The sequence below is a fragment of the Anguilla rostrata genome, chromosome 3, assembly GCF_018555375.3.
Source record: "Anguilla rostrata isolate EN2019 chromosome 3, ASM1855537v3, whole genome shotgun sequence".
Taxonomy (NCBI): Eukaryota; Metazoa; Chordata; class Actinopteri; order Anguilliformes; family Anguillidae; genus Anguilla; species Anguilla rostrata.
In genome coordinates this window covers 39,831,805-39,856,230 of record NC_057935.1, presented here as the reverse complement: position 1 = coordinate 39,856,230, position 24,426 = coordinate 39,831,805, and the positions used below count along the sequence as shown (strand labels likewise).

At 41.1% G+C, this 24,426-nt stretch overlaps 2 protein-coding genes across 4 annotated transcripts in view; one reads left to right on the top strand and one right to left on the bottom strand.

Annotated features, from left to right (window-relative positions):
- Window positions 1-1,623: 1,623 nt before the first annotated feature.
- Window positions 1,624-3,620, bottom strand: ndufb3 (NADH:ubiquinone oxidoreductase subunit B3). The gene is made up of 3 exons (XM_064327568.1): window positions 3,485-3,620; window positions 2,372-2,501; window positions 1,624-1,986 (listed from the first exon to the last, which is right to left on the bottom strand). The coding sequence occupies exons 2-3, from the start codon at window positions 2,497-2,499 to the stop codon at window positions 1,836-1,838; spliced, it is 279 nt and encodes a 92-aa protein (XP_064183638.1). The 5' UTR covers window positions 2,500-2,501; window positions 3,485-3,620; the 3' UTR covers window positions 1,624-1,835.
- Window positions 3,621-7,419: 3,799 nt separating this feature from the next.
- Window positions 7,420-24,426, top strand: part of LOC135250820 (hyccin 2) — a 45,898-nt gene continuing 28,891 nt past the window's right edge. The window contains exons 1-2 of one of the 3 annotated variants that reach the window (XM_064327567.1): window positions 7,420-7,721; window positions 20,971-21,044. The gene's annotated coding sequence lies outside the window, so the exon portion shown is untranslated. The remainder of the gene's footprint in view (window positions 7,722-20,970; window positions 21,045-24,426) is intronic. The other 2 variants (XM_064327566.1, XM_064327565.1) reach the window with 2 other exon arrangements.

Sequence of the window (24,426 nt, the reverse complement as noted above, 5' to 3'; positions counted from 1 at the left end):
GTATGGGTCACGCACAGACTTCAAGCAGTCACTGCACGAAAAGGACGTGCAGCAGATGGCTACCTGAATTATTTACTTAACATTATTATGTCCCAAACATTAAAATATGAAATAGGGGACTATATATAAAAAGTGCTTTAATTTCTACATGGTGAAACTAAAATGCATAAAAATACACTTTCATAAAAGTGAGAATCTGCACTGTAACCACATGCAAATTGTTTAATTACAAATGTAAACTTGTGGAGTAAAGCCAAGAAAATCAAGAAAAAATGTTTTTGTCCCAAATATTATGGAGCTCAATATATATAATATATATGCTAAAAGATTAATTAAAATGAATTTTTAAGTTTAAATATTTCTATTTTTTATTTTCAAATTTTTAAGTTTATGTTTAAAATTGAATGTGATCATGGTCAGTTGTTCAACTGTCTTTCTGTCATTGGTTGGAATTAACAGGTATCATTTTGCCATCGACACAATATCTGAAACTTTTTATTTTATTTTCCAGAGCTCTCTCTGAGTGTCAGTCTACCACCTTGTTCATTTGCCAATAATGTATAATTAACTAGTCCATAAGTACAGTAGGTCTAATACTCAAATCCCAGAATCCAGCAGCAATGTCATCTTTTTTACAGTCAAACCTGAACCTTTATCTTAAAATCATTAGATTTTAAGCGTTACATGTCCTTTGTTGAAATGTTCATGATTCGCATAGCTAGTTTCTGCATTTTTATAAGTATTGACAATTCAGGAAGACATACCTTACCATTCATAACATTACTGCAGCCAAATTTTCATAATTAAATTATGGTTATTTGAATGACCATACAAGTCTATTTGATTGGGGCTAAATTATGCCATCTTTTGACTTAACAGTCTTCTACACACCATTTCAAGATCTTAAGTCGGTACAATGCATCCTGTGTTTTATGAAACTTGGTCAATCCAGAACAATTTTTAGTGCTTCTCAAAATAATGGAAAATTCAATCCCGGGCACTTTGTGGTTCCTTGAGGCAAATGTGTTCTTTATAAGGAAAGGGACATGCATCTTGATTTTGTGACTCCATGTGAAAAAGGTCTAGTTACACTTAGAAAATACACTTTCAAATTTAGCATTTTCGTTTCATTTTTGACTGCTGTAGTGCCACCTTATGACCACAGCATGTGCATACAAAATGCGGCAAGTTTTTGAGCCATTTACTGTTGTTTTTCACCAATGTGGCAGAAAGAACAGAACAAAAATGAAAGGGTTCCAGGCAGTGAAAACCTGCTTAAAAAAATAGGGTGCCTTATCAAATAAATCAATTCAATCATATTTCTCCCCATTCAAAGGGGTGTCTACAGTTTTTTGTAGGATTGCAAAATTTCTCCATGTATGTTTAATTGTCAGACACGCAGCACGAGATTCCTGGAGGGCTGCAGTGTCCGCTGGTCAGCACCGGCGGTTCATTGATTGCCTAAATAATCCACACCTCTTGTTCTCAAGGCCTTAATTAGCTGGAGATTGAAAGGAAACCACAAAAACCCAGACTGCAGCCTCTTGGAAATTTAGTTTGACACCCCTATGCTACAAGGATTACAGGAAAAAATTTGCAGGCATAATGACAACCAAGAACAAGTGACAATTAGTAATATTTATTCATAAATGAAGACAAAAGTTTCCACGTGTCAGCCACTTTGATCCAGGCTTGTATACAATGTGATGAATTCCACCTTATTGACAATATAGTAGGATGGAACAGACATAAAACACTACAGTCCAGTAAGAAGACAGGAGGAAGCTCCATCTCTTTCCAGCCCCGCTGACTGTTAAACCAGTCAAACCAGCGCTTCAGTGCTCAGACTTCTTCCCAGCAGACAGGGCATACTCTACTCCAACGGCCACTACAAATGCAGCAAATCCGTATTTGAACCCCCTCAGGAAGACGTTGCCGAAGGTAACAGCTTTGCCAAAGCCACCCATGTATCGCCACGCTTCATTCCTGCAGAGATAATGCAGAAATAAATTCTATATCATACTTGCATGAAGATCTATTGAATTGGTCAGTTTAAGTCAAATGTTCTGCAGCCATTTAGCTTACTACATAGCATAACATAACTGGAAAATCATTTACATCACCAAGACATCACCTTTAGCTAAATGTAAACTAACCTAACTCACCGTTTGCTTAACCTTACTTACTTCCCATAAAGACTATTTAAAATTTTAATAAAATAATAAAATATTCAGAAATAGATTTTTTAAATTAATTTAAAAATAGTTAAAATGTGTAGCTAAGGTACATGGTAACAATCACAACATTGACATTGTATCAGGCTAGTAATAAATAAATAAAACAAAGGTAAAAAAATAAAAGACATTCACACCGTGCCCAGGGATCCTTCAGTCCCCTACGTGCCAGTCTCTCCTTGGTGAATTCAAGTGGGGTCCCCTCCACCTTCCACTGCTTGTAATCTGGCAGTACCAGTTTACCATGCCCATGGTCGCCACCCATACCTGAGCAAATGGACAACAATCAACGCATAAAATACGTGTACATTACCGGTAACTAGATATCACCCTCCCATCTTGTACAAGTAAAGCCATTAGTAATTGTTCGTTCGCATAATTTAAGCAAACATGCTGTAACTTGCCACTCGGGAAAAACATTTGATATTTAACGTTTGTAAAATAACAGTAAAGGAACAAATGACATCTAGCGAACTAAACTGGCCTATAGATATTTCCCTGAGCGCGATCAGCTCTCTAACATAAAACACCGATATGTTTTTGTCACTACACTGAAAAGTATTAATTTGGCTCTTTGAGAAAAGCATGGAATCTTAAGCAATCTGCTCAGTGGTGATTACATCTACATGTTGTTTAAAATTGCGTTACAGTCGACAACATGTATGCTTAGTCCAGCAGTTGTCGAAGGTCTGCGTTGATACACCTTGATGGAGGGCAGGCTAATGTTAGCGTTTGAGCTGATATAGCTATTTAATTTCCTGTCTTTTGAGGCTTTGGGCAAACGCAAATATTTAACTAAAAACGTTAAACGTGATCTTGTGATTAAATAATCATTTTGGATGGGATAACAATGCACAATTCAATCAGGAAATAATTCAGAGGAAAACGCTATACGACCGATTCAAAACAACCCCCAACATACAACATAATTCTCACACATTTAACCAAGGTTAGGAAGAATACGTGACAACTTCGATGTCTATATTACAAATTATTAGATTAAAATCCACACACAATTAAAACGACTTTCACAAGGCCTTAGAAACAAAAAAACCGTTTAACCAGTTAGCTCAGGTTAGCTTGCTAAGTTAAATTACACGTTACTAACGTGACAGATAGAGTGCTAGCTGTCGTCAGGCTAAATCCATGCTCAGCAATGCATCAATTGAACAGCTATATTAAATGCAGGAACTACTTAGATTCATGTTAATTAGGGAAAATAAATAATATTAACGTTCCAGTCAAACTACCTCACGCTACTTCTTATGTTTTCTTTATGACCTCTATCAGGAAACACTCGACAGTCCTTCTCTTTCAGAGTACGGAAATTCTGAAAGACCAAATTTATTGAAGGTAACGGCGTTTTCTATTACCCCTTAGCGCAATCTAACTCAAGTTTACACTTAACTACATACATTCATGAGTTATATACTTTTTAATATATACTTTGCTTTTATATATATTTTAGTTAATAATATATACATACAATACATACAGCCGTACATACATTTTTTAGTCCCAAAATAAAACAACAATCAAAATGTAGGCTATTGCTTTGCTGCCCTCTAGTGCACGCACCTGGTTCCCTATGGCGCCCGGTTCAAGCTGCTACCACGACTGTGAAGTGCAGTATATGTGGACCCCTCAAACCTCACCCGATCATTGGTGTCGCTGGAGACTTTACATGCATATGCCTACTGGTGATAACTCAGATATACACAAATATGAAACATCTTATACACTCTTTCATTACATTACATTACATTACAGGCATTTAGCAGACGTTCTTATCCAGAGCAACTTAGAGAACTTTTACATTTCATTTACATTGCATTCATTTATGCAGCAGGATATATACTGAAGCAATGCAGGTTAAGTACCTCACTCAAGGGTACAGCGGCACTGTCCTACCTGGGAATCAAACTGGGAATCAAACCCTTTCACGAAATGAGTGCATGAATTAAACTTTGTGGGTGAGCATTTCAAATAGATGCATATATGTTTTCATTAGTATGTACATTATATACATTCTAGTATTTAGTGTGTGTGTGTGTGTGTGTGTGTGTGTGTGTGTGTGAGAGAGAGAGAGAGAGTTTAATATGCAGGTATGAACAAGTCTCTCGTGGCATTTCATACCGAGAGCACACTTTCATTCTTTCTTTAAAAAGAAAAACACTATACGCTCCAAAGGAAATAGTCTTGATACATCAAAGGGAAGACTAATACTAAAAAAAATACCAAAATTTTCAAAATAGCTAACAAAACAAATAAACTCCACATGACAAATCAACCAAGTAAAACAAAAAGGAAGAATAGACATGGCCTTTCTGGTTATACTTGGATGGTTGAGCCATACTCTCTTCAGGGGCGACATAGCTCAGGAGGTAAGACCGATTGTCTGGCAGTCGGAGGGTTGCCGGTTCAGACCCCGCCCTGGGCATGTCAAAGTGTCCTTGAGCAAGACACCTAACCCCTAACCCCTAACTGCTCTGGTGAATGAGAGGCATCAATTGTAAAGCGCTTTGGATAAAAGCGCTATATAAATGCAGTCCATTTACCATCTGTGTGGGTTGGATTGTATGACAAAGCCTTTCCAACCCCAAGTTCTCCTTTGCCATTATCTTGTTGTTGGAGAAAGTTATCACAAGATTGTCTTGGAGGTTACAATTTGCTAAGAAGTACCTAAAAGAGCCTACACAGTTCTGGAAAAAAGGTCTTGTCAATAGATGAGACCAAGATTCACTTGAATCAGAGTTCCGCAAGAGCAAGTTGAGGAGGCTGAAAGGAACTGCCCAAGATCCAAAGAAATGCCTGGTCATGTGTGAGACATGGTGGTGTGGGTTTTATGGTTAGTGCATCTTTGGCTGCCACAGGTACTTGCTCACTTGTCTTCATTGATGATGTAACTGCTGATAGAATCAGCGGAATGAATTCTGGAGTGTACAGAACCATCTTCTCTGCTCAAGTTCAACCAAATGCCTCTGAACTCATTGGTTGGTGCTTCATCCTACACCAAAGCAATGATCACAAACATATTGCTAAAGCAACAAGAGGTCTTCAAGCCAGAAATGCTTGACATGCCAAGTCATGCAAGGCAACTAGCCCCCAAAACTAGCGGGAGCTGAAGATGGCTGCAGTACAGATCTGGCAGAGCATCACCAGAGGAGATACTCAGCAACTGGTGATGTCTATGCGTCACAGACTTCAAGCAGTCATTGCATGCAAAGGATAGTCAATATAGCACAAAACATGGCTAATTTAATTTATATAACATTAATATGTCTGAAACATTGTGGTGCACTGTAAGGGGTGGGGGGTGGGGTGGGGGGTGGGGGGGGGGTTGTATCAAAAGTGCTGTCTACATAGTGAAACCAAAATGTATTTGATTACAAATCAAAAATTGTTTGATTACAAATCTAAAAATTTGGAGTACTGAGCCAAATCAAAAAAAAAAAGTCTTTGTCCCATACATTACGGAGTTCAATGTATGTATTTTTGTCTATTTGCAGGTTAAAGTCAATAGAGCTGACCTCCCCTGTTCGTACTGTTCACTAAGTCCCTGAACATGTTTCTGCTCAGTGAGCTATAAGTCTTCGCCATAAAGTCTGGTCAATGCATATGTGAGCTGCTACGGATGTTCAAGTTGCAAACATTAACCTTCTTCCCATTTATGTTTAGCATCAAAGCAGGGAGATTTAAAGTGGCTACTATTTGCGGTAGTTAACACCTGAATGCAAAATGGAGATACCTAACATTTAGCTGCCTGATATGAAACTGTTCAGCTGGCTAAATGCCTTTTGTTCATTGCATGATTTAGCAAATGTGAGCTAGACATCCTATACCACCATTAAACTTAACAAGCTATAGGCTAGTTTAATTAAATCAATGTTGCTTAAAAAGTTGCTATTGAGTAGGCTTTCTATATAAATGACCCATGCTCTACATGTATTATGTATCTTCTAGCTCATGTTGCTAAGTATATCATTTCCTGTGGTTATGTACAAGTCCTCCTGTACAGATTTCCTTTCAATAGTATTCCCTTCCTTTTATTTTGCGATTGACTGGATGTCACTTCAGCACATGAAACGCGGGCTCAAAGTTGACTTGTTGCAAAGTCTGTTTTGCAGTTACTGTAAGTGTATTTCTTGCTTTGCACCAAAACCTTGTGAATGCCGCAGTACCAGCATTATAAAGCCAACAGGTTATCAGAAACTTTTGCAGGTATCAAAAATATTCTATATTGTATGCAAAAATGGGCAATCTAAAACACACTTTAAAAAAATAATTTTTAAAACTCCAGAAACTAAACTGTCCATTTAAGAGCGTAAACCATCCTTCATTAAAAATGACAGTTCTTAACAAAAATAATGAACTGTCCTTCTATTTAAGTTGGGAATAAAACCAGTGTTTTGGCATTGATTTGGCAGGTATATAGCCTTTACTGGAGGTTCTAAACCTTGATACTGTAGTTATGCTGAAAAATATTTCTTCTGAAATGGCAACTAAATCAATATTTCACCAACATTGACTTTTTTTGACAAGGAAAACATGTTATATATTTATGTGTTGTAGTTTTATGTTTATTTTTTTTTTACAAAAATTTAACAATTTCGAATTTATGTTTGCATTTCTTACAAACTAAAATCTTCACAGAAATTATTTTGAGGAAAAAGGAAAATATAGAAAATATTTTTTGTTTTTTTCATGCCAGCTTCCCTGTTCCCCTCAGCCCATGAAACATTTTCCAATGACCAAGACTGAGAACCCCTGCTTTGGGGATCAGTTGGTTTGAGTTCTGATAATATGTCATGGCAAAGCCCTTTTTATTTTTCACATTGCTGGTCTACAAGTGGAGCAATTGCATCGAGGTCATATAGCAATAAATATCTGACAGAGCCTTTAAAACCAAGTAGTTTGTTGACAGCAAAGATACAGACATTTCTGAGAAACTGTTTTCCACAGAATTATAAATATGGGATGTTTATATTTATTCTCAGTAGCAGATGTCCAGAGTGCTGTTAAAATGGGTCACGAAACCAAAGATACTGGCAGAATTCATGAACGCCAACAATATCCTGATTTTTATGCCTAAATCACCTTATCCACCTATCAGCTATCCAATTGAGTGACTTGTTAAAACCTTAGTTGTGGCTGTCCAATAGTTGTATAGCTACGTTGGAGTAACGTTAGCCAGCTGGCAGCAGGAAGGAGAATATTAGGGAGTTAGCTCGCTGCTCCTGGAGTCAATGGGCATAGGACGTTTGTGTACATGGTCATGAATAGAAGACACACTGATGGTTTTAATGTATCTGGAAATTGAGCTTTTATGATATCTCGTGCAGAAGTTGCATGAGATTTAATTCTTTATGCCGCAATTGAGCTGTACACGAGACCACATTATTTAATAAGGACCGAGTATTTTTTTCCATAGCAGCACTAGCGAGCTAGTCGCCACACCGCAGAACGGGGATTGTGGAGACCGTGCTGGTATGTATAGCTAACTAGACTGGTATACTTCTGTCAGTAGCTACAGTAAGTTTTATATGAGAAGACAATGGTTTTATTTATGATGCATGATCTGATCTCATGGTGATACGTTATAGGAGAGGTTTTAAGATGTATCGTTTCAGACTTACAGTCGGACTGCATTTGCATGTTAGCTGTATGGCTAGTCAGGTTCTACACTGCAGTGCTGAGGCTTTTCAGTCCTACCTACCCGACAATTAATATGTCAATTAACGTTCGTCTGTTTACTGTAATTCCTTGTTAGCCTGCATAGCGAGTTGTAATTCGATATGCTACTTCTCTAATTAGATAGCTATCTAGTCAGTCGGCTGCAGTAATATTTGATTTCAACTGAGCTAAATCATTCAAGATTTTTTCCTGGCCATAACGGAGATAGCTGACTTTACATAAATCCCTTATAGATTCAAGCGGTTAACGTAAACTAACGTTAGCTAGTGCGGTGTTCTACTTTAGTCATGACATGTGATATAGTCTAGTTAATATGTAAGCTAGTTAACTAAAGCCGAAGATTTAGCTGTTTTGATGTATCATAACCTCTAGAGAAGAAGGTTAGAATAGTAAATACTGCAATATTTTGGTGTTTAGATGATTAGTTATTCTGATGTGCTGCCGTGGCATTACAAGCCTAGTAAGTAGGCTAGTTGTGTGGTTTTTTTTAAATTGCTATTTAATTTAGCTAGCTAAGAAGCCAAAAAGCTTCTTGTTTATTTCTGCATTCACCTATCTACCGTTCAATGAATCCTAACACCCGGTCTGGTGTATTTGTGCGCATTCAATACCCGGAAACTTTAGCTACATTTACATTTGGGCTATGGGTTGTGGGTTGTAGGTTGCCATCTTCATGATGGTCAATCTACACCGCACGCAAGCTTCCGCTTGTGTCCGATGTACTTTCTTTGACAAGTGTCATTACAGAACTAGTATAACTCAACCAACTTTAACTATAATGTAGTTTGTCTGGCCAGAGTTTTTTTATCTAACATTTCTCAGTTGTCCGTTTTCCGTTGTCTTACCCCTGTTGTTTTATTGAAGTTTCATCTAATGTAACCAGGCTGTACACACTATAGAAAGCCCTTTAATGTAAACCTGTTGGTAATAAAAGGGGTGTTCTCAGAGGCAGTGAGCAACTACACATTTTGAAACAAACAAACAAATAAATAAATAACTAAAAGAAAATATTTTGAGCAAACAGCAAAACCAACTTAGACCAGGTTTTGGAATAATTGGGCTAAATTGGCATCCAGCCATTAACCTGTGATATTTTGCTTAAAGGGATAGAGACTCCTGTACCTTCCATTATATTAATAGACAGCAGTAATAAATTGTTCTTTAACACAAAACGGAACCAGCCTAAATCTGAGTGTAGGTAAAATTCATGGGGCTTGCATTTGTATAGTGCTGTATGGTGGTACCTAGGTCATCTTATCAACATTACTTGTTCAGCTGGGGGTGGGGGGAGGGGTGGGGTATGCTGTGATGGAAAGGATGTGTGGTGCTTAGGGGATCTCTGATTTCTGTATGGCTCCTCACTAGGGGACACAAGCCATCAGGCATTATAACTGTAAAGGACAGCAGTTAACCTAAGGGTATTTCACATACAGTCCTCCAGTTAATTTACAATCAGAGATTACAGGGCTAATTAAATAATGCTAACAGTCAAGAGGTTGATTGTTGTGAGCAATTGAGTAAAGCTTGTCTTTGGCTTACTTTGTGGTCTGTGGCTTACTTTGTGATTTAAATTATGTTACTGGGTATAATTAGCACTGGTTGGTTGTAATTAATAGTTAATAGTAATTAAATGTTCTGTAATGCCTGTGCTGGAGTTGGACTGTGCTTCCTCTCAGTTGTGAAGCCTATGCTGAACTTGGGCTGTGGTTCCTCTCATGTGTGAAGCCTATGCTGAACTTGGGCTGTGGTTGCTAAGCCTGTTCTGGAGTTTAGCTCACTAAGCTACAGAGTTCGGGATGATAACAAATTCCAACAGAATTAGCACAAGCAAGATAATTACCTGTCAAGCAGAAATACTGCCAGCTCAGCACCACTTCTGAAGCCCTTCAAGTCCCTGAGCTCTCGCCATTGCTAAAAAGCCAAACCGATGTTCACGCAAGTCTTGTCTCTCACCCGGTTCAATTCCTTTTTGGTCATAATCTTTTTCATAATCGACAATATCTTTTCAACAAGTTCGCTATAACACTATTTCTGTGGTATCTCTGCTGTGTTCTTAACTGTTTAGCCAAGTGCTTTGACAGCACTCTGAATGTGCAACATGATTTACAGGCAGGTAGCCAAGCCTCCTTGCAGAGAGCTGTCCTGATTGGTTGTTCAGGCTGGGTGAAATTTAAAGTGGCTGATTTCTGAGCCCACGGCAGTCAGAGAGACTGGATTTTTTTTCTTAGAGATTATAGTTAATTGATATTGGATCGGGATATGAGGGAAATTTAACCAAATATGAACAAAAGTGTTCTTAAAAAAACTTACACACTGCACCTTTTAGAACAACTATTTTACATTTTAACTGTTAATTCTGTACTTTCACTTAAGTGTATGGTACAAGATGGCTTAAATCCTCTTATTTAAATGCTAGGCAAAGGGTGGAGGTAGTTCTTCCACTGTCAAACACAGGAGTTGTCAACAGCTGAATTCTCTGCTGCTTGAAGTGTCAATAAGCAACCCGTTGAAAGGCATCTCTGAGTTCCTTTGTGATACTCAATTCCTTTTTGGGTTAAGGCAGTTCACTCCCTGGAGGCAGATCTGTCATTTTGTTGAAAAGCTAAGTGGCAAACCCAAAATGTAGAGCAGAAGCAACAAACTCAGGCTTTTGACCTACTCCACGTGACTCAGCAAGCATGTTACAACCTGGTCCAGCAACTCTGCTAGTGCTACATTGTGGATGCTATAGTATTTATTTTGAACAACTTTCTCCTCTTCTTTTGTGTTCTATATACTAATGCATTCAGCTTTTGTTACTGCAGTCCTCCAGAACTGTGTGGGCATTGAGAACACCACTACTTAAAGGGGTAGTTCACCTTATTTAAGTTTTAGTGTATGTTTTCAGTTGGCACTGACAGTTTTTGGTGTGAGGATGGATATGTTAGGCTATATGGACTATGCATATAAGGATATGTTAAGTTTCTCACCACCTGCCAGCTTTACAGTGGCTGGTGTAGATTAATCGATGGAATTTTAGTTTAAGACGATAAACATTAAATAAATCCAAAGCAGCTTATGGAGAGCATTTTTGGAGTTACCTGAAGTAGGCCTATATTTTCTTGCTTTAAACCACAAAGCTGTTGATCCGCCTACACTAGGCACTGTAAAGCCACAAGATCATGGGAAACTTCTGTAAGCATCTAAAATATTCTCCGTCATACACAACTGACTGGGCAAATAAAATAAATAAAATTTTTTAAAAAGTAAAACTGAAATAACATGACAAACTCCAGAAAGCGTACTGTCTCTTTAAGTAGCTGGGATGGTCAGATGTGCCTTAGGTATCTCATTGGCCTGAGGAATCTGTAATGTGTGATTGGGTGGATAATACCCTGCCAAATGAAACTCAGCCTCCGTAATCAAGGCTATGGCCAAGTATGGAACACCTGCAATGCCTAGCCAGGAAGCACTAGCACAGTCAATGTTTGATTATGGTTAATGGGTCACATCACTGCAGAGCTGTGATTTATTAGTGTGCTGTTGCAAATGTAGTTGCTCTGTGTAAATGCTTAGGAATTTTGTGCCAGAACACCAACAAAACATTATCGAAAGACAGAAGAGGGAGTAGCCTTGGACTTGCAAGAGAACAAACACAGAACACTGTGAAGAACCTTCCGGAAGGAGACTTGAGGTGGAAACATATTCACATAAACCTGAGTGCTGGCACAAGTTGATTCACTGTATTCTGTGTTTGGTTTTTTGTGAGCTATACTAGAAACAATGTCATTTTTAGCCTTTCCAAAATTATCAGTAATTACTGGTTGTGTTTTAATGGTTGTTCCTTTCTTTTTTGATTGTTGTTCTTCTCTTGAGAACATTTAATTTTCCCCTCATGATTTTCTGAAGCTGTTTTGGCAAACTTGGGGATGATTAGACGGGGGAGATGTGTCTCTTCCTTTCTGATGGATTTCTGTAAGGAGTGGAAACCACAGTGCTTCCTGCCAACACTGCACTTGCTACATAATTTATCTGTGAATCCTCTTTCTTGGGAATGGCATTACAGCTTGAGGCTGTTGATGTACGTATGATTTGCATCGTACCCAGGATTTATATTGTGAGCGCAAACAAAGGAGCCGTCGATTACTGCGGGTGAAGGCACCTTACGTCTTTCAAAGACAAGTTGACTGGTGACAGGCCTGCAGGCAAATGGGCAAGGGACTGAGGGAAAGTGCTGTCTGTTATTGGTTCTCATTATGAATGTTATATTTACAGGGAAGAGGGTGTTTATTTAGGGTACTGATCAATGCAAAATGTCACCACTTTATTTTGTGGAAGTTTACATGAACTAAAGAAGCACTGGAAACTAGGAAAACAGATTGTCAGTTTTAGTATCCATTTTTCAAAATGGAGTTCTTGCCCAGCAGAATTTGAAATGTGTTGTCGTTTTGCTGATGTGGACCTTGGGTTGTATCACAAGTTTGCATGAATTTTCAAGGTGAGTGATATTAACTTTCTAATAACAGACAGCTCTTTGTGTGCAGTGATTGGTTTTGAGCCCATGAGAAATGATTAATCAATTGGTATGTGAGTAATGTAAAGTAAACCCGTGCTTATCAACAAACCCGTGATTTTCTTTTTCACAGTTTCACCAGAAGAATCTTTATTAGGGTGTTCAGGTATCATTATTACACTGTAGGTGCAAATGGATGAAAGCTACAATGAAGAAAGCCTAATCAGGTGGAGGCTTTATTGCTACATTCATACTGTAGGAATTCTATTAATGTAGTTATAATCACCCCTGTATTCTGTGGATTAAAAAAGGCCGGCAAGCTGATTTGGAATATCCAGTTCCTTCAATGTTGGCTGAATAGCTGATATACCACAGCTCAAGTACTGGTACTCACACCTCATTCACCCAATTTCTTCTGTGTTGTGTTGTGTGCACGGCCCCTATATAGCCTATAACAAATGAAGCCGGAGGACTCAAAACCGTTGTTTCATATAGTCTGAGAGCTTGGCTTTTAAGGTAGAATAGGGAGGTCTTAGGTGTCTTAGGTCCAAAGTGTCTGTACGAAAGGGTAAAAATGAGAGAAATGTGCTGAGTCCAAGTTAATTATTTTCACTAGAAACTGAAGGAAACGTCTGGCGGGAACAGTATATCTCAGGCAATAGCCTCGCTCAGTTGATTTATTCCGGAACATTCTGGGCTTAAAGTAGTAACTGGAAGGACACTCCCATATGCAATAAGAAACACAAGTTGGTGATGCCAGAGGTTTAGAGTAATAAAACACGTTTTAATATCAGCACGTGGATAGTAGAATTACATTAAGCACATATCTGATTGCCATCGACAGTCGTGCCAGAATAAATGTTGTAAACTCATGAGGGGGATGACAGTAAGGTAGTCTGCGGTAACTTAAAGTATATTATGCAGCATAGAGCCAGGAGGGGCATTCTTTCATACTCTTCAAATCTAGCATCAGTGCGCGTATACGGCCCCACTAGGTCTCACCAAGACCCGAGTCTTTCAGTGTTGACTGTAGATTTAGGTGGAGCAGTAGAGACCCAGCTGGAGCAGTGCAGACCCTGTTATCCCCTGCCATCTGCTTGTACGTAGCCTCCACACCCTCTCCACCGTGTGTTCAGAGAGCTCTGTCCAAGGCCAGGCAGAGCTCAGCTCTCAATGGCGTCCCTTCCAGGATTCACCCCTGCATTTCTCTTACAGAACAAACCATTGAACAGAATATATTGTGCTGTATCTGTAAAATTAACAACAGGCACATTTTCACAGGTATGAAGCCATTAGCCTAGTGAAGGGAAGAGACAGTGGAGCGAGTGTCAGTTCTACACACACTGCTTCATGTACATACATAGTGACTTTTTTCTATGTAACTTCCAAAAGATGTTAACTTAAGATTATAATTATGTGACAGTGTCCAGACAATGTGGGCAGTCGTAAACGTCCCTCAGTATCAGGCCTGTATAAAAGTAGAGATGTGCTGTTAATTTGACTGACAGCTAATACATTCCACGTGGGGTGATAAAATGTGATGTTCCTTGGAGGGGGTGCCATAGCAGCCTTGCGCTTGGTACAACTGGAGAGGTTCGGACGGCTTAGCATCAAGAGTCCATCAGAGTTTTGATGAGAGAGGCTTTATGACTAAAGACTACAGTGGCTCTTTGTCGAAACCTCTCAGTGCCCTAATGTGCCTCACAGGAAGAGGAAGTCAAATCATGTTCTCATATTTATCTCTCACTAATTAGTCATAATACAATTAGGAAAAATGGCTTCCACTTGCGGCACAGCAGGCAATGATGCAAGCCTATTTTTCCTGCTTTGTAGATGTATGGTCCTGCTTCCCAGATCAGAGTTTCACCAGTTCCTGTCCTGGCTCACATGGGTGACTCCATCAGCAGGTCTTCCGCTAGCGCATTAATTGTGCTTGCCTAATAGGAGAGGCTATAATCTGTTCTTGGCTCCATTTCCATAAATAGCCCCGGAACCCCTGCTGCACTGTATCTGTTAGCATCTGAGCCAGCTCTGTAGTGAAAATAAACCATTCTTGCCCAGCACTAGGCTATTATTTTATTGCGTTTATTCAAGAGCACAAAGAGAACAGTGGCATTGGCTTGTCTGCTCTCAAAACCATTGCTACGTTAAAGCGAGAATTTCTGTAGTGACATGGTCCTTCAGTGTGCATGTCACCTCTGTGTGATTTTAAGAGCGGGCGTACATTGTACGATTTTCTCACAGGTTATGATGTCGGGAGTTCGGATGCCCTCTCACACTGATGAGGTTCAGATTGTCCAGCCGGATGAAAGCGTAGATCATATGAGCTCACGACCAGATCAGATGACATTACAGTCGGCCGAGCATAGCGGGCAAAATGTTGTACACGGAGCCACCTTCTGAATGGTCAACGGGGTATAGAAACACAGAATCGGCTTGCATGACCTCTCACACCTGACTAATGCAAACCGACTGTGCCTACATTTTTTTGACATGTTAAAAAAACAGTCGGGCCTGTTAACCAGACAGGTTCAGAATGGTATCTTGTACCTTGCAAGTTGCAACGTTTTTTTTTTAACGATTTGTTCCGGTCAGAAAAAACAATTGGGAGCCCGTAACTCGTATGATGTATGTCTGCCTTAAGGCAGTGACGTCTATTCAACCAGTTTCTTCTACTGAAGACTATGCCACCATGGTGGTGACTGATAGCATCTTTATGGTGTCAGTGGGGCTATCAAGGTCGCAAGGACCATAGCAGAGGTATGAATTGTGTATAATTCATGAATTAAAGGTGGACTCTACTTTGAAATTGACTTGATTTTGCTGTTCAACTGGACCCCTTCTCTTCCAACGGCCTATACTGAGTATAAACATCATTGTGGGGTGTGTACACCTTCAGGAAGCAATAATTCAGAATCCCTGTTCTGATAACAATATCTCACATTTCTCTGCCGGATCTCAAAGCACTTTACAGTGATGGGGAAACTCGGTAGTTACTGGCAGAGAATGGTTTTAAATGTGATTGGATAACTGAGGTACGCAGTGAGTGCCAGACCAGGGGCAAACACTATTGCCTCTCATCAGTGGAGGCATGATCCCAGTTTGTTTTTGACTCTCTCTTTGCTGTAGTTTTAGCATGTGATGGTGTTAGAATAGCTCCTTGAGGACCTCCGTGTCACACCTGTTGATTAACATTCCACATTATGCTCACATGTAGTAGATAAATGGTTGTAACAAGTGATCTGATTCCTTGGTGAGCAGGTTAAGCCTATTAAGTTTATCATGGCTGCACCCATAAATATCTTAAATTCATCTCAGTCAGAGGCCTTTTCTATGAAAGCATTTGTTAGGATTCGTTTGATTGGTCTAGGCCTGTAGCTGAAAGACAGCTGTGTGGAGTGGCTTGATTGGTCAAAACCTCCATTAATTCCCTCCAAACCGACCACCGACCCCTCTCTGTCCCCATCATAGCTTTGTCCTGGCGTAGTTAAATGGTGCCCTGCATTCTGTTGCCTCAGCTGGAGTGTTTGGGAATATTTCTGGGGCCAGATGTAGTTTGATACTGTAGGGCTAAATAATACCTCTCCCAAGTGCTGAGTGATGATTAGGTCAGGAACATGGGTCCCGGATAAGTGGGCCACGGGTCCTAACATCCCTCCTAACACGCCTCCTCCTCTTGCACTAACGTGCCCTGCAGGGCCTCCCATACCCCGAAGACCAAAGCTGTAATTAGCGCTGTATGGATTAGTCAGTTGGACTATCTGTCCTGCCGCACGGTATTTAGGCCATTCGGCGTCATGCGGGGACAGCATTTCCTGTGGAGGCCCTCGAGTCCTGAGAGAAAATCACTGAGGCAGCCATTTTCTTTTCCTCGCTCGATCCAAAAAACAGAGGAAGGGCAGCTCAGCGGCCCCTCAAACCGTACCCGCGGTTACAACGCGCGTTTGCTTCGTTCCAAATGTTTTCCTTTTTCCAGATTTTGCTCACCAGGCCTGGTTCCCATCCCGTCGCTGCAATGTCCTCTTTCGGTTGGATCACAGGTTGCCGGGCGGGTCTCTCAAAGCTTGTGCGGCCAGCTGCTGCTTTGTTTCACTCTGCAGTCCACCAGCTGATCGTCGTACTGCGTAACGCTGCATCGCATCCAGTGCAGGCGGCCTTCAGACAGGAGGACAAGCAGAGAAGTGCATTATGAGGCAGGGAATGCCCTCGACTGCAGGAACTGCTCCCTCCCAGTGCTAGTGCTTTATGCACTACGGGCCGTGGCTTTACGATGCATTTCTAGCGGCTTATTGCCTGTCTGTGCCTTGAACAATTTCACAGTTTCACCTTTTAAGTGTCAGCTCCAAAAACATCATTCATTGAATATTTCATTTTTATGTGTTTTTTCCTTTCCGCTTTGACCTGTGACTTCCCCGGGTCTTCACTTCTGCTGTAATGCAGTTTGAACAGAACTCTGGGTCTTCTTGCTCCACCTACACTGAGCAGAGAAAGGGGGGGTGGTGACATTTAGCACTCAAGACTGACAGGCTAGCAGTCAAGTGCTTTTATGGAGGTTGTAGCTTATCCCATTGGTCACAATCTCAGTGCAAAATCCCCTACTGAGATCTAACCTGCCTGTGGTGCACCACCAGTTTCTACTGTGTAGTTCACATGCTTCCATAAAAGCCGTTTTTGTGTATTCTGTCCATCTGCCCTGCAGCTTTGGATCCATATGACTTTTTATTCGGAATGTTCTGGATAACTGGTGGCTGAAAGGTGGCATGTGAGGGGAAACCGGTCCACGGATCTTCCGTTTTGATTACTGCGCGAATGTCACTTCCTCTTGGCGGCTCTCTGTACTGACAGGCTCCTGATGGCGTGACCGTGCTCCAGGGGGTCATTTATTCCTCTGTGTCTCTATACTGAAACATCCATTTTAGTTTAATTCCCCCCCCCCCCCCCCCACACCTAATTCAGAGCTAACTGAACCCCTCTCAAACTCATACTCTCCCCTTGGACCAACCCCCACCCCAGAGACCACATTTCTCCATTAATGGCTAAGGACATAATTTCTTGTGCCACAGCAAGCATTTGAAAAAGGACCCATGTAATCAATTAATGTTCTCATGCTGAAAAAAATGATCCCATACTTTGATCCCTAGTGTGTCTAATTCTTTTCAAAGCAAATGAAAATATTCAAGTACCCAAGCTCAATGCTTTGATGTGTTTGATATGGTCAGTGAAGGGACAGGGAGATGTCAGACTTCACACTCATATTTGTTCCCACCCAGGAGAGGGGGATGATCTGGCCAGTTATGATGGGGCTGATGTTATTATTTTGTTTTGGGTGTACCAGTCAGCATAGCCTCAGTTTTACCGCTGTTGAGCTGAAGACCGTTTTTCCACTCATCCACTGTCGAATCTCCTCTAGACCCTTGAACAGTTTGTCTGAAGCAAAGGTAGAATTGGGTTTGGTTTTAACATTGACCTGGTTTGTCATCTGCATATGAGTGAAAGTGAATGTTACATTGCCTTATGACCGAGGGGGATCAGGTAAATTATAAATACAGTTGGCTCCAACGCTGACTCTTGGAGAACTCCATAATTGACAGCCGATGTCTCTGTTCTGGCCTCTCCTAGCGTCACAAATTGGCGCCTGCAGTTAATGTATGAGGAAAACCATTTTAGCGCTGCTCCTCAGAGAGCAGTGTATTCTCTGAGGTGCTCCATGAGAATGCCATTATCCACAGACTCAAAGGCAGAGATCAAGGATGATTAAGATGGATGGGGACCGACCCACAGTCAGATGTCACGAGCAGGTTGTCAGTGGTTCTAACCTGCACTGTTTGAATAGTGTGAATTGGTCTAAAATCCAGACTGAAAAATATCATAAAGTGAATGGTAGCGCAGATATAACTGGAGCTGGGTTGTCATAACCGATTCATTTTTTTCTGTTTCTGAAATCAGGGTATAGTACTATCTCATGATTATTTACAATAAAACATGATGGAGCTCGTCGGAGAGAAGCCCTAGTTTCCTGAACACTGATGCAAGCCAGCGCGTAAGAAAAAGGCGATATTGCATTTCCGTCGGCTGCATCCTGTGATCGGTCGATCCATATTTATTCCTCTCTGCCTGCTCGGGGTGGGGCGTGGTTATGGCTGGTGTGTCAGTATATGGAACTGAGCCCATAATGGCATTGTCACATCAGACACCACTCACAGGATTGACCTTACCTTCGAGCCAAGATTTGAAATTGATTTCCGGCTGCCGTGACCATAAATTAACTTGCGATAGCCGTGGTTGCCTGTACACAGAGGACTGATTTATTACATGCTGAGGCGTGGTCTCATAGAAACTGGGCGAAAACTTTGTATTTTGATGCATGGTAACCACCATCCTGCAAATATCATTCTGAAAACCCAGAATTTCTTCAGGTTACGGTTATATATGTATGTATCATATGCATTTTAGCAGCATTTTGGAGGTTAATGGTTGCTAGATCTGCGACTTACCGCATGTTTCCAAAAGTAATCTGGAATTTTAGTTATCTAAAAAGTGTCAGCGATAACACAGTTAAGGGGCCACTATGAACGAAAGCCATTAGATGGAAAAAGGCATCGTTTTTGTCCAGTAAGTTCTGTGATGGCACCGTATTTAGCAGTTAAAGCTCCGCATAGCTTTAACTCGCTTTACAACCCTGCGCCTCTCAAAGATCTCTTGACCTCAAAAAACATTTAAAATGAGAATCAATAATGTTAAGAAAGAATACAGCATTGAAAAATACAATAAAGTTACTTTCAGCTGATATAATTTGAAATGGTCCTTTGAGTAGCTTGCTCGTTACTGAATGTGAATGTCGTTCACATAATAGCCTATACTGTGACCATTCAAATTGTGCGATATTGTGATTGAAGCTTGTGCCCAGCACTAGAGGATTTGAAAAAGTATTGGGTTTTTTCATTTCAGAATAAATCAATCAGTACTGGCTGAAGTTATGGAAACTCTGTGCTGAGAGAAGTTTAGTTTCCTCAAAGTTTTATCTGTGCCCTTTTTTCTGTTGTTGTTTCTCAGAACATTTTAGTCTAAAAATGTATTCGAAATCGTTATCTTCTTGACCATGAGTGGTAATGACATTATGTGATCGTCGATTATTTGCAATAAATTAAACAAGCCAAAAAAAGTTTTCTTTGAAATTAATATTATGATTTTGTGTTGAAAATACTGGACAAAGAAATGCATTTTAAAGCTGAGTATAGCCTAATATTTTCAACAGTCAGGTACTGTTCAATTATGTAGGTATGAACTATTACATATAGGAAGGTGTAATGATTGTTATTTGCTTAGCACAATTACTGATTATTTCTTCATTCTTGTTTTATGTTCATATTACTTTTATTGCATCATATTGCATTTATTATGCCAAAAAATAAATGTCTAAATCTGCTTATAAGTGCAGTGTTTCCATACTTTATTCCCGCACTATACATCTAGCTAAGTACACATAGCCCAGCCTATATAAGTAATAAGTAATGTTAGTAATGTGTTTGCCTGTCCTTATTTGTTGGACAACGTATTTGAGACAACATTCATTTTTATGTCTAAACCTTCCTAAAAGAAAGCAGAGTAGTTAACATTAATTAATATTCATCATCAAACTTCTTGAATTTAGTTGCTGTATTTAAGGTGAGATTATATCTGTAATAGGCATATGCTAATTTTGTGCTATGGCCTACCTTTTGTGAAAGGACTTAAGACTCCAGACATGTGGAATAGTGTGTAAACAACTATTTCTTTCAGTGGGAGATAGCCATGACCATGTTTACCTTTCCAAATTTGCATTGATGGTATATCAAAGATCGCTCCCTCCAGCCCTCTGTAAAGTTTTTTTAATGACCCAGTAATATTGTGTATCCCAGTAATATTTGGGGGCTATTTGAAGGTATGAAAAAATGGATACCCTACCCAATGCTACCACGGAGCTTAAAGCAAGTTCTTAACCAAGCTTAAGCATTTTCAAGCATTCTTTTCAGACTTAAGAACTGGAGATTGGCGTTGCACACACCCATCGCCAAGCTCAGCACGTTTCCTTCATGCTGATATAATGCTCAGCTCTGTTTGGTCGGCGCTTGTAATGCTTGTGGCAGTAACCACATAACAAACAACAGTCTGCTCAGCAAATCCAGTGTGTTTAGTCTGCATGTGACCGATGTTAATTATGGGCTACATCAGTGGATGAATAATACCATCTATTATATCAAATTGGACTTCCTGAGTGAGACTGATGATTCTGACTGGTGATTATATGGTTCACTGCGTTATGCCCACTCCCTGTGTCTCCCTCCGCCATCAGAATCCACCCCTCTCTGCCCTCTTAGCCATTCTTCCTTTGCCCAGCCGCCTGCACTCTTTGCAGGTTGGATTACACGTTCCGGAGGGTTCCGCTTGAAGTTTTAAAAAAAAATTATTTTTAATTAAGACAGACCTGTATCATCTGATGAGAATATGCTGATGTTTTGGATTGGGATTGTGGGACGGACATTGGAGTAGCAGCACTCTTCGCCTTCTCAGGTGACCACCTGCCGGTGGAACCTTTCGCGAGCAGCCGGGCGGCAGGAGAGAGGGGACGTCAGGAGCTCTGCAAGGTGAGCGCACCGATGCATGACTGGACAAGCATGACACGCCGCATACTTTGACATGTAGGATCAAGGACACTAAATGTATTACCATGCTGGTATCAGGCCGGAAATCTGCCTCCACTGGCATAAAACTAGTGTTGTTCATTGTACTGTTCATTGGTTCTCATCCAGACCCATGTTTTCAGGACAATGGAAAAAATTTGATGTGCTTAAAATAAAAAATAAAACATTTAAGGGTTTGTGAGTGCTTTCTAAGACCACAGATTCTTAAAAATCAGGCCATTAAGCAACGATACATGTGTTAACCCATTTACCTGTTTAAGAATTATCACACAAGGTTAAACAAGACCAGGTCAAAGCCTAGTATATGGCTGGACCGGCGACCAATGGTGTAACTTCATAACTCGGCCGACCGATGGTGTAACTTTGTCACTCATCACTCAGTCACTCAGTCACGGACATTTGCGTTTGTAGGGCTGGCCCCGCTGTTGCGGTCCAGCCAAAAAATTAAGTCTTTACTTTTGTAGATTTTGAGAAGAGTTCCAGTTTATATACCGAATGGAAATGTTACTTGTACAACATTTTCAGAGTTTTATGAGGGTTGCAGTTTTTTATGCGTACTGTATGTGTAGAGCTGTCCTGTAGGTTGAAGGCTAGCTTGTGTCAGTTTCCCTTCTGCTCAGCAGTTCTGAGACCGTAGCGCGTGTGTGCAGTAGTGCAGACGTCGCTTTGGCAGGCTGTCCCAGATTTACGAGCCGCCGGACTCGGCAGGTCAAGGTGGTCCATTGTGAAATTATGCAGCGCTGCGTTTCCTCTGTCCCTGCGATGTGAGGTTAAAAGCCCACGAGGTGAACAGCACGTGCACAGGGGTCAGCTGTGCGTCAGCCTTCAGAGCTCCTGGTCTCCTAATGCCTGCCACCTCCTGAAGACAGAGAGTATTGTGTCAGTGCACTGCCTGTTCATTCATATCCAGGAGGGTCTATGTGTGCGTGTGCTCTCGTGTGTTTGATCAATCCCAGCAGTACTGGCTGTATGTGCACTTGTGTTCCCTGATGCAGGTGTATATGTGTGCACGCGTGTGTGTATGTGTATGTGTGCGTGCGTGTGTGTGCGTGCGTGCATATCTGTGTGTGTGTGTGCACGTGTGCATGTAAGCATTGTGTGTGTGTGCATGTTCTCCTGTGTTTCCTCAGTCCCGGCAGTCCTGGCTATGCAGTGGCTGCAGTGCTAATTTTAGCCTGCTTCCGGCCTCACTTTTGGCTGGGCTGTGTGGGACTGAGAGGACACTGCTGAACGTGACTGTAACTCTATACGCCTGTGGAAGACTTGAGACGAGAGGTAGTACTGCAGCTGTGAGGATGGAATCATAGACCGAGTTGATTGGCTTACAAAGGTTTAACGGTTTGCTGGTAAACAAAAGCTACAACCCTAAATGGGAGGCAACTGACACAGTGTTACTGACATATTGTAGCCTACGGTTCTAAGAGCAGTGCTGTCTGGAGTGTAGTAGCTCCTGGCAGTGGCTGCAGTCGGGGAAGGGGTCTAGTTCTAGTTCTTCCAGTTACACATCTGACACCTGGAGGCCTTCCACATTCGCCTCCTTCTGTGAATGTTGAAAGTCACCTGGGAAATCCACATCCCTCACATCGACATCCTCCAGCAGACACCAACACCTTCAGCATGGAAGCTGCCTGAGCAAAACACCGACTATGTTGGGTAGGAAACATGATCCAGATGCCTGAAGGATGTCTCCTAGGACAGGTCCTATATCAGCAGTTGTCTGGTATCACATAGAAACCAGTGCCACCCAGGTGGACTGAAACTCTTCTACAAAGGCCAACTAAAGGGTACTCTAAAGCAATCTAATATCAAGTGCAATGATCTGTTGAAGTGATTGCCAGGAGCTGGTCATTATGGAGCTCTGTGTGTCCAGAGTTGCCCAACTTGAAATCCAACCAACCAACAGAGAACCCAGAGGCAACGGAAACACAACCCTGATTCCCAGTTTTTTGCCCTCACTTGCTCCATCTGTGGCAAGATCTGTGGCTGTATGATTGGTCTCTCTGGCACCGCTGCAAATGGACATAAATCATAAGCCAGCCAGTGCCAGTTGGAAGCAATGTGATCTTCATTTTGATGGACTGCTGTAAGCGTGTGCGTGTGTGTGTGTGTGTGTGTGTGTGTGTATGTGTATGTGTGTGTGTATGCACATGTGCGCATGTGCTCAGTGCAGCGGACGGGAAAACAACTCAATTTTATCGATCAGATGAAAATAAAACGCATGGCCGGAGTGCTGCGTGGAGGCTTACGTGCGTTACTGGATTTGCATGTTTCGAATTGATGCGTAGTTTTTTCCGATGGGCTTCCTTTGCTTTTGTGCTGATAACGCCCATTTATAGCCATGTCAGTCTGTGCTTTCTGTTCTGACTTCCCGATGGACATCAACTCTCTGGAGGAGGGCATTGTGGGAAAGCAGGAAATGAAGCTGCGCTATATTGTGTTCTGCGAAACATTCTGCGAGTTAAATAATTGATTCCTTCCGATGACCTTGAGAGATCCTGATGCGAGTTCTGCGATCCTGTGGATGGGGAGATGTGACAGGACGGATTACTGGATCCTGTAGCTGTGATGTGGTAAGGCACATGCACTTTCTTGGCGGTAGAGTTTACAATACATACGTCAAAGCATTTGTGACCAGTAATCTTAATGTTGACACGGGTCATTTGAACAAGAATCGATTCTGCTCATCAGACATGCATGCGTGGACATGTTAAAGGTGGTGGTTGATTGGTTATTGAATGCTCGGAGTGACACAGATATTTATCGTACATAAAGGCCAATGGTAGATATAGGAACAGAGGATCATTAAACATGTGGACAAATTGGTTATTTAAAAAAAAAAAAAAAAAACAGCCATGTTTTTTAAAAATTACTTTGTCTTCTTGAAGACGTGCTTCAGGTTCGTAGCTAATTGATATTGCAGTATGCATTTTTCTGCAGATCTGAAAGCTGTGAATCATTTAACAGAGACAGTTTAACTATAATTGAGACTCAAAAATGATTTGAGCCTCTCTTTGAGCCTGGATGAGGATGTCCTCTTCTTTTTGTTCTGGGTACTTTGCATCGTGACAATTAGGTTGGAGCTAAGTGTGGGCTGACAGTGATGTTGCTGTAGACTGCAGCAGTTCTGGGCAGGCGACACGTAATGTCTGTTGACAGGGCGGTGCTTAATTGTGTACTTGGTCCTGAAGCCTGAGATCGATGGACTTTGCCTGCAGGCTTGGTATCTCCAGCTGCACTCTATCTGGCTCAACATGATTCATGTCAACCCCTCAGCTTTCCCTTAACCACTAGGCTGTTTGCCGAGATGAGGGAGAGAAACTCAAAC

What these genes read in the sequence shown, in the direction of transcription:
- ndufb3 (XM_064327568.1), bottom strand. Translation starts at nt 2,499, where the DNA reads ATGGGTGGCGACCATGGGCATGGTAAACTGGTACTGCCAGATTACAAG. An exon ending in CTGAAGGATCCCTGGGCACG is followed by an intron (nt 1,987 to 2,371) that starts GTGTGAATGTCT and finishes TTATCTCTGCAG; the next exon opens with GAATGAAGCGTGGCGATACA.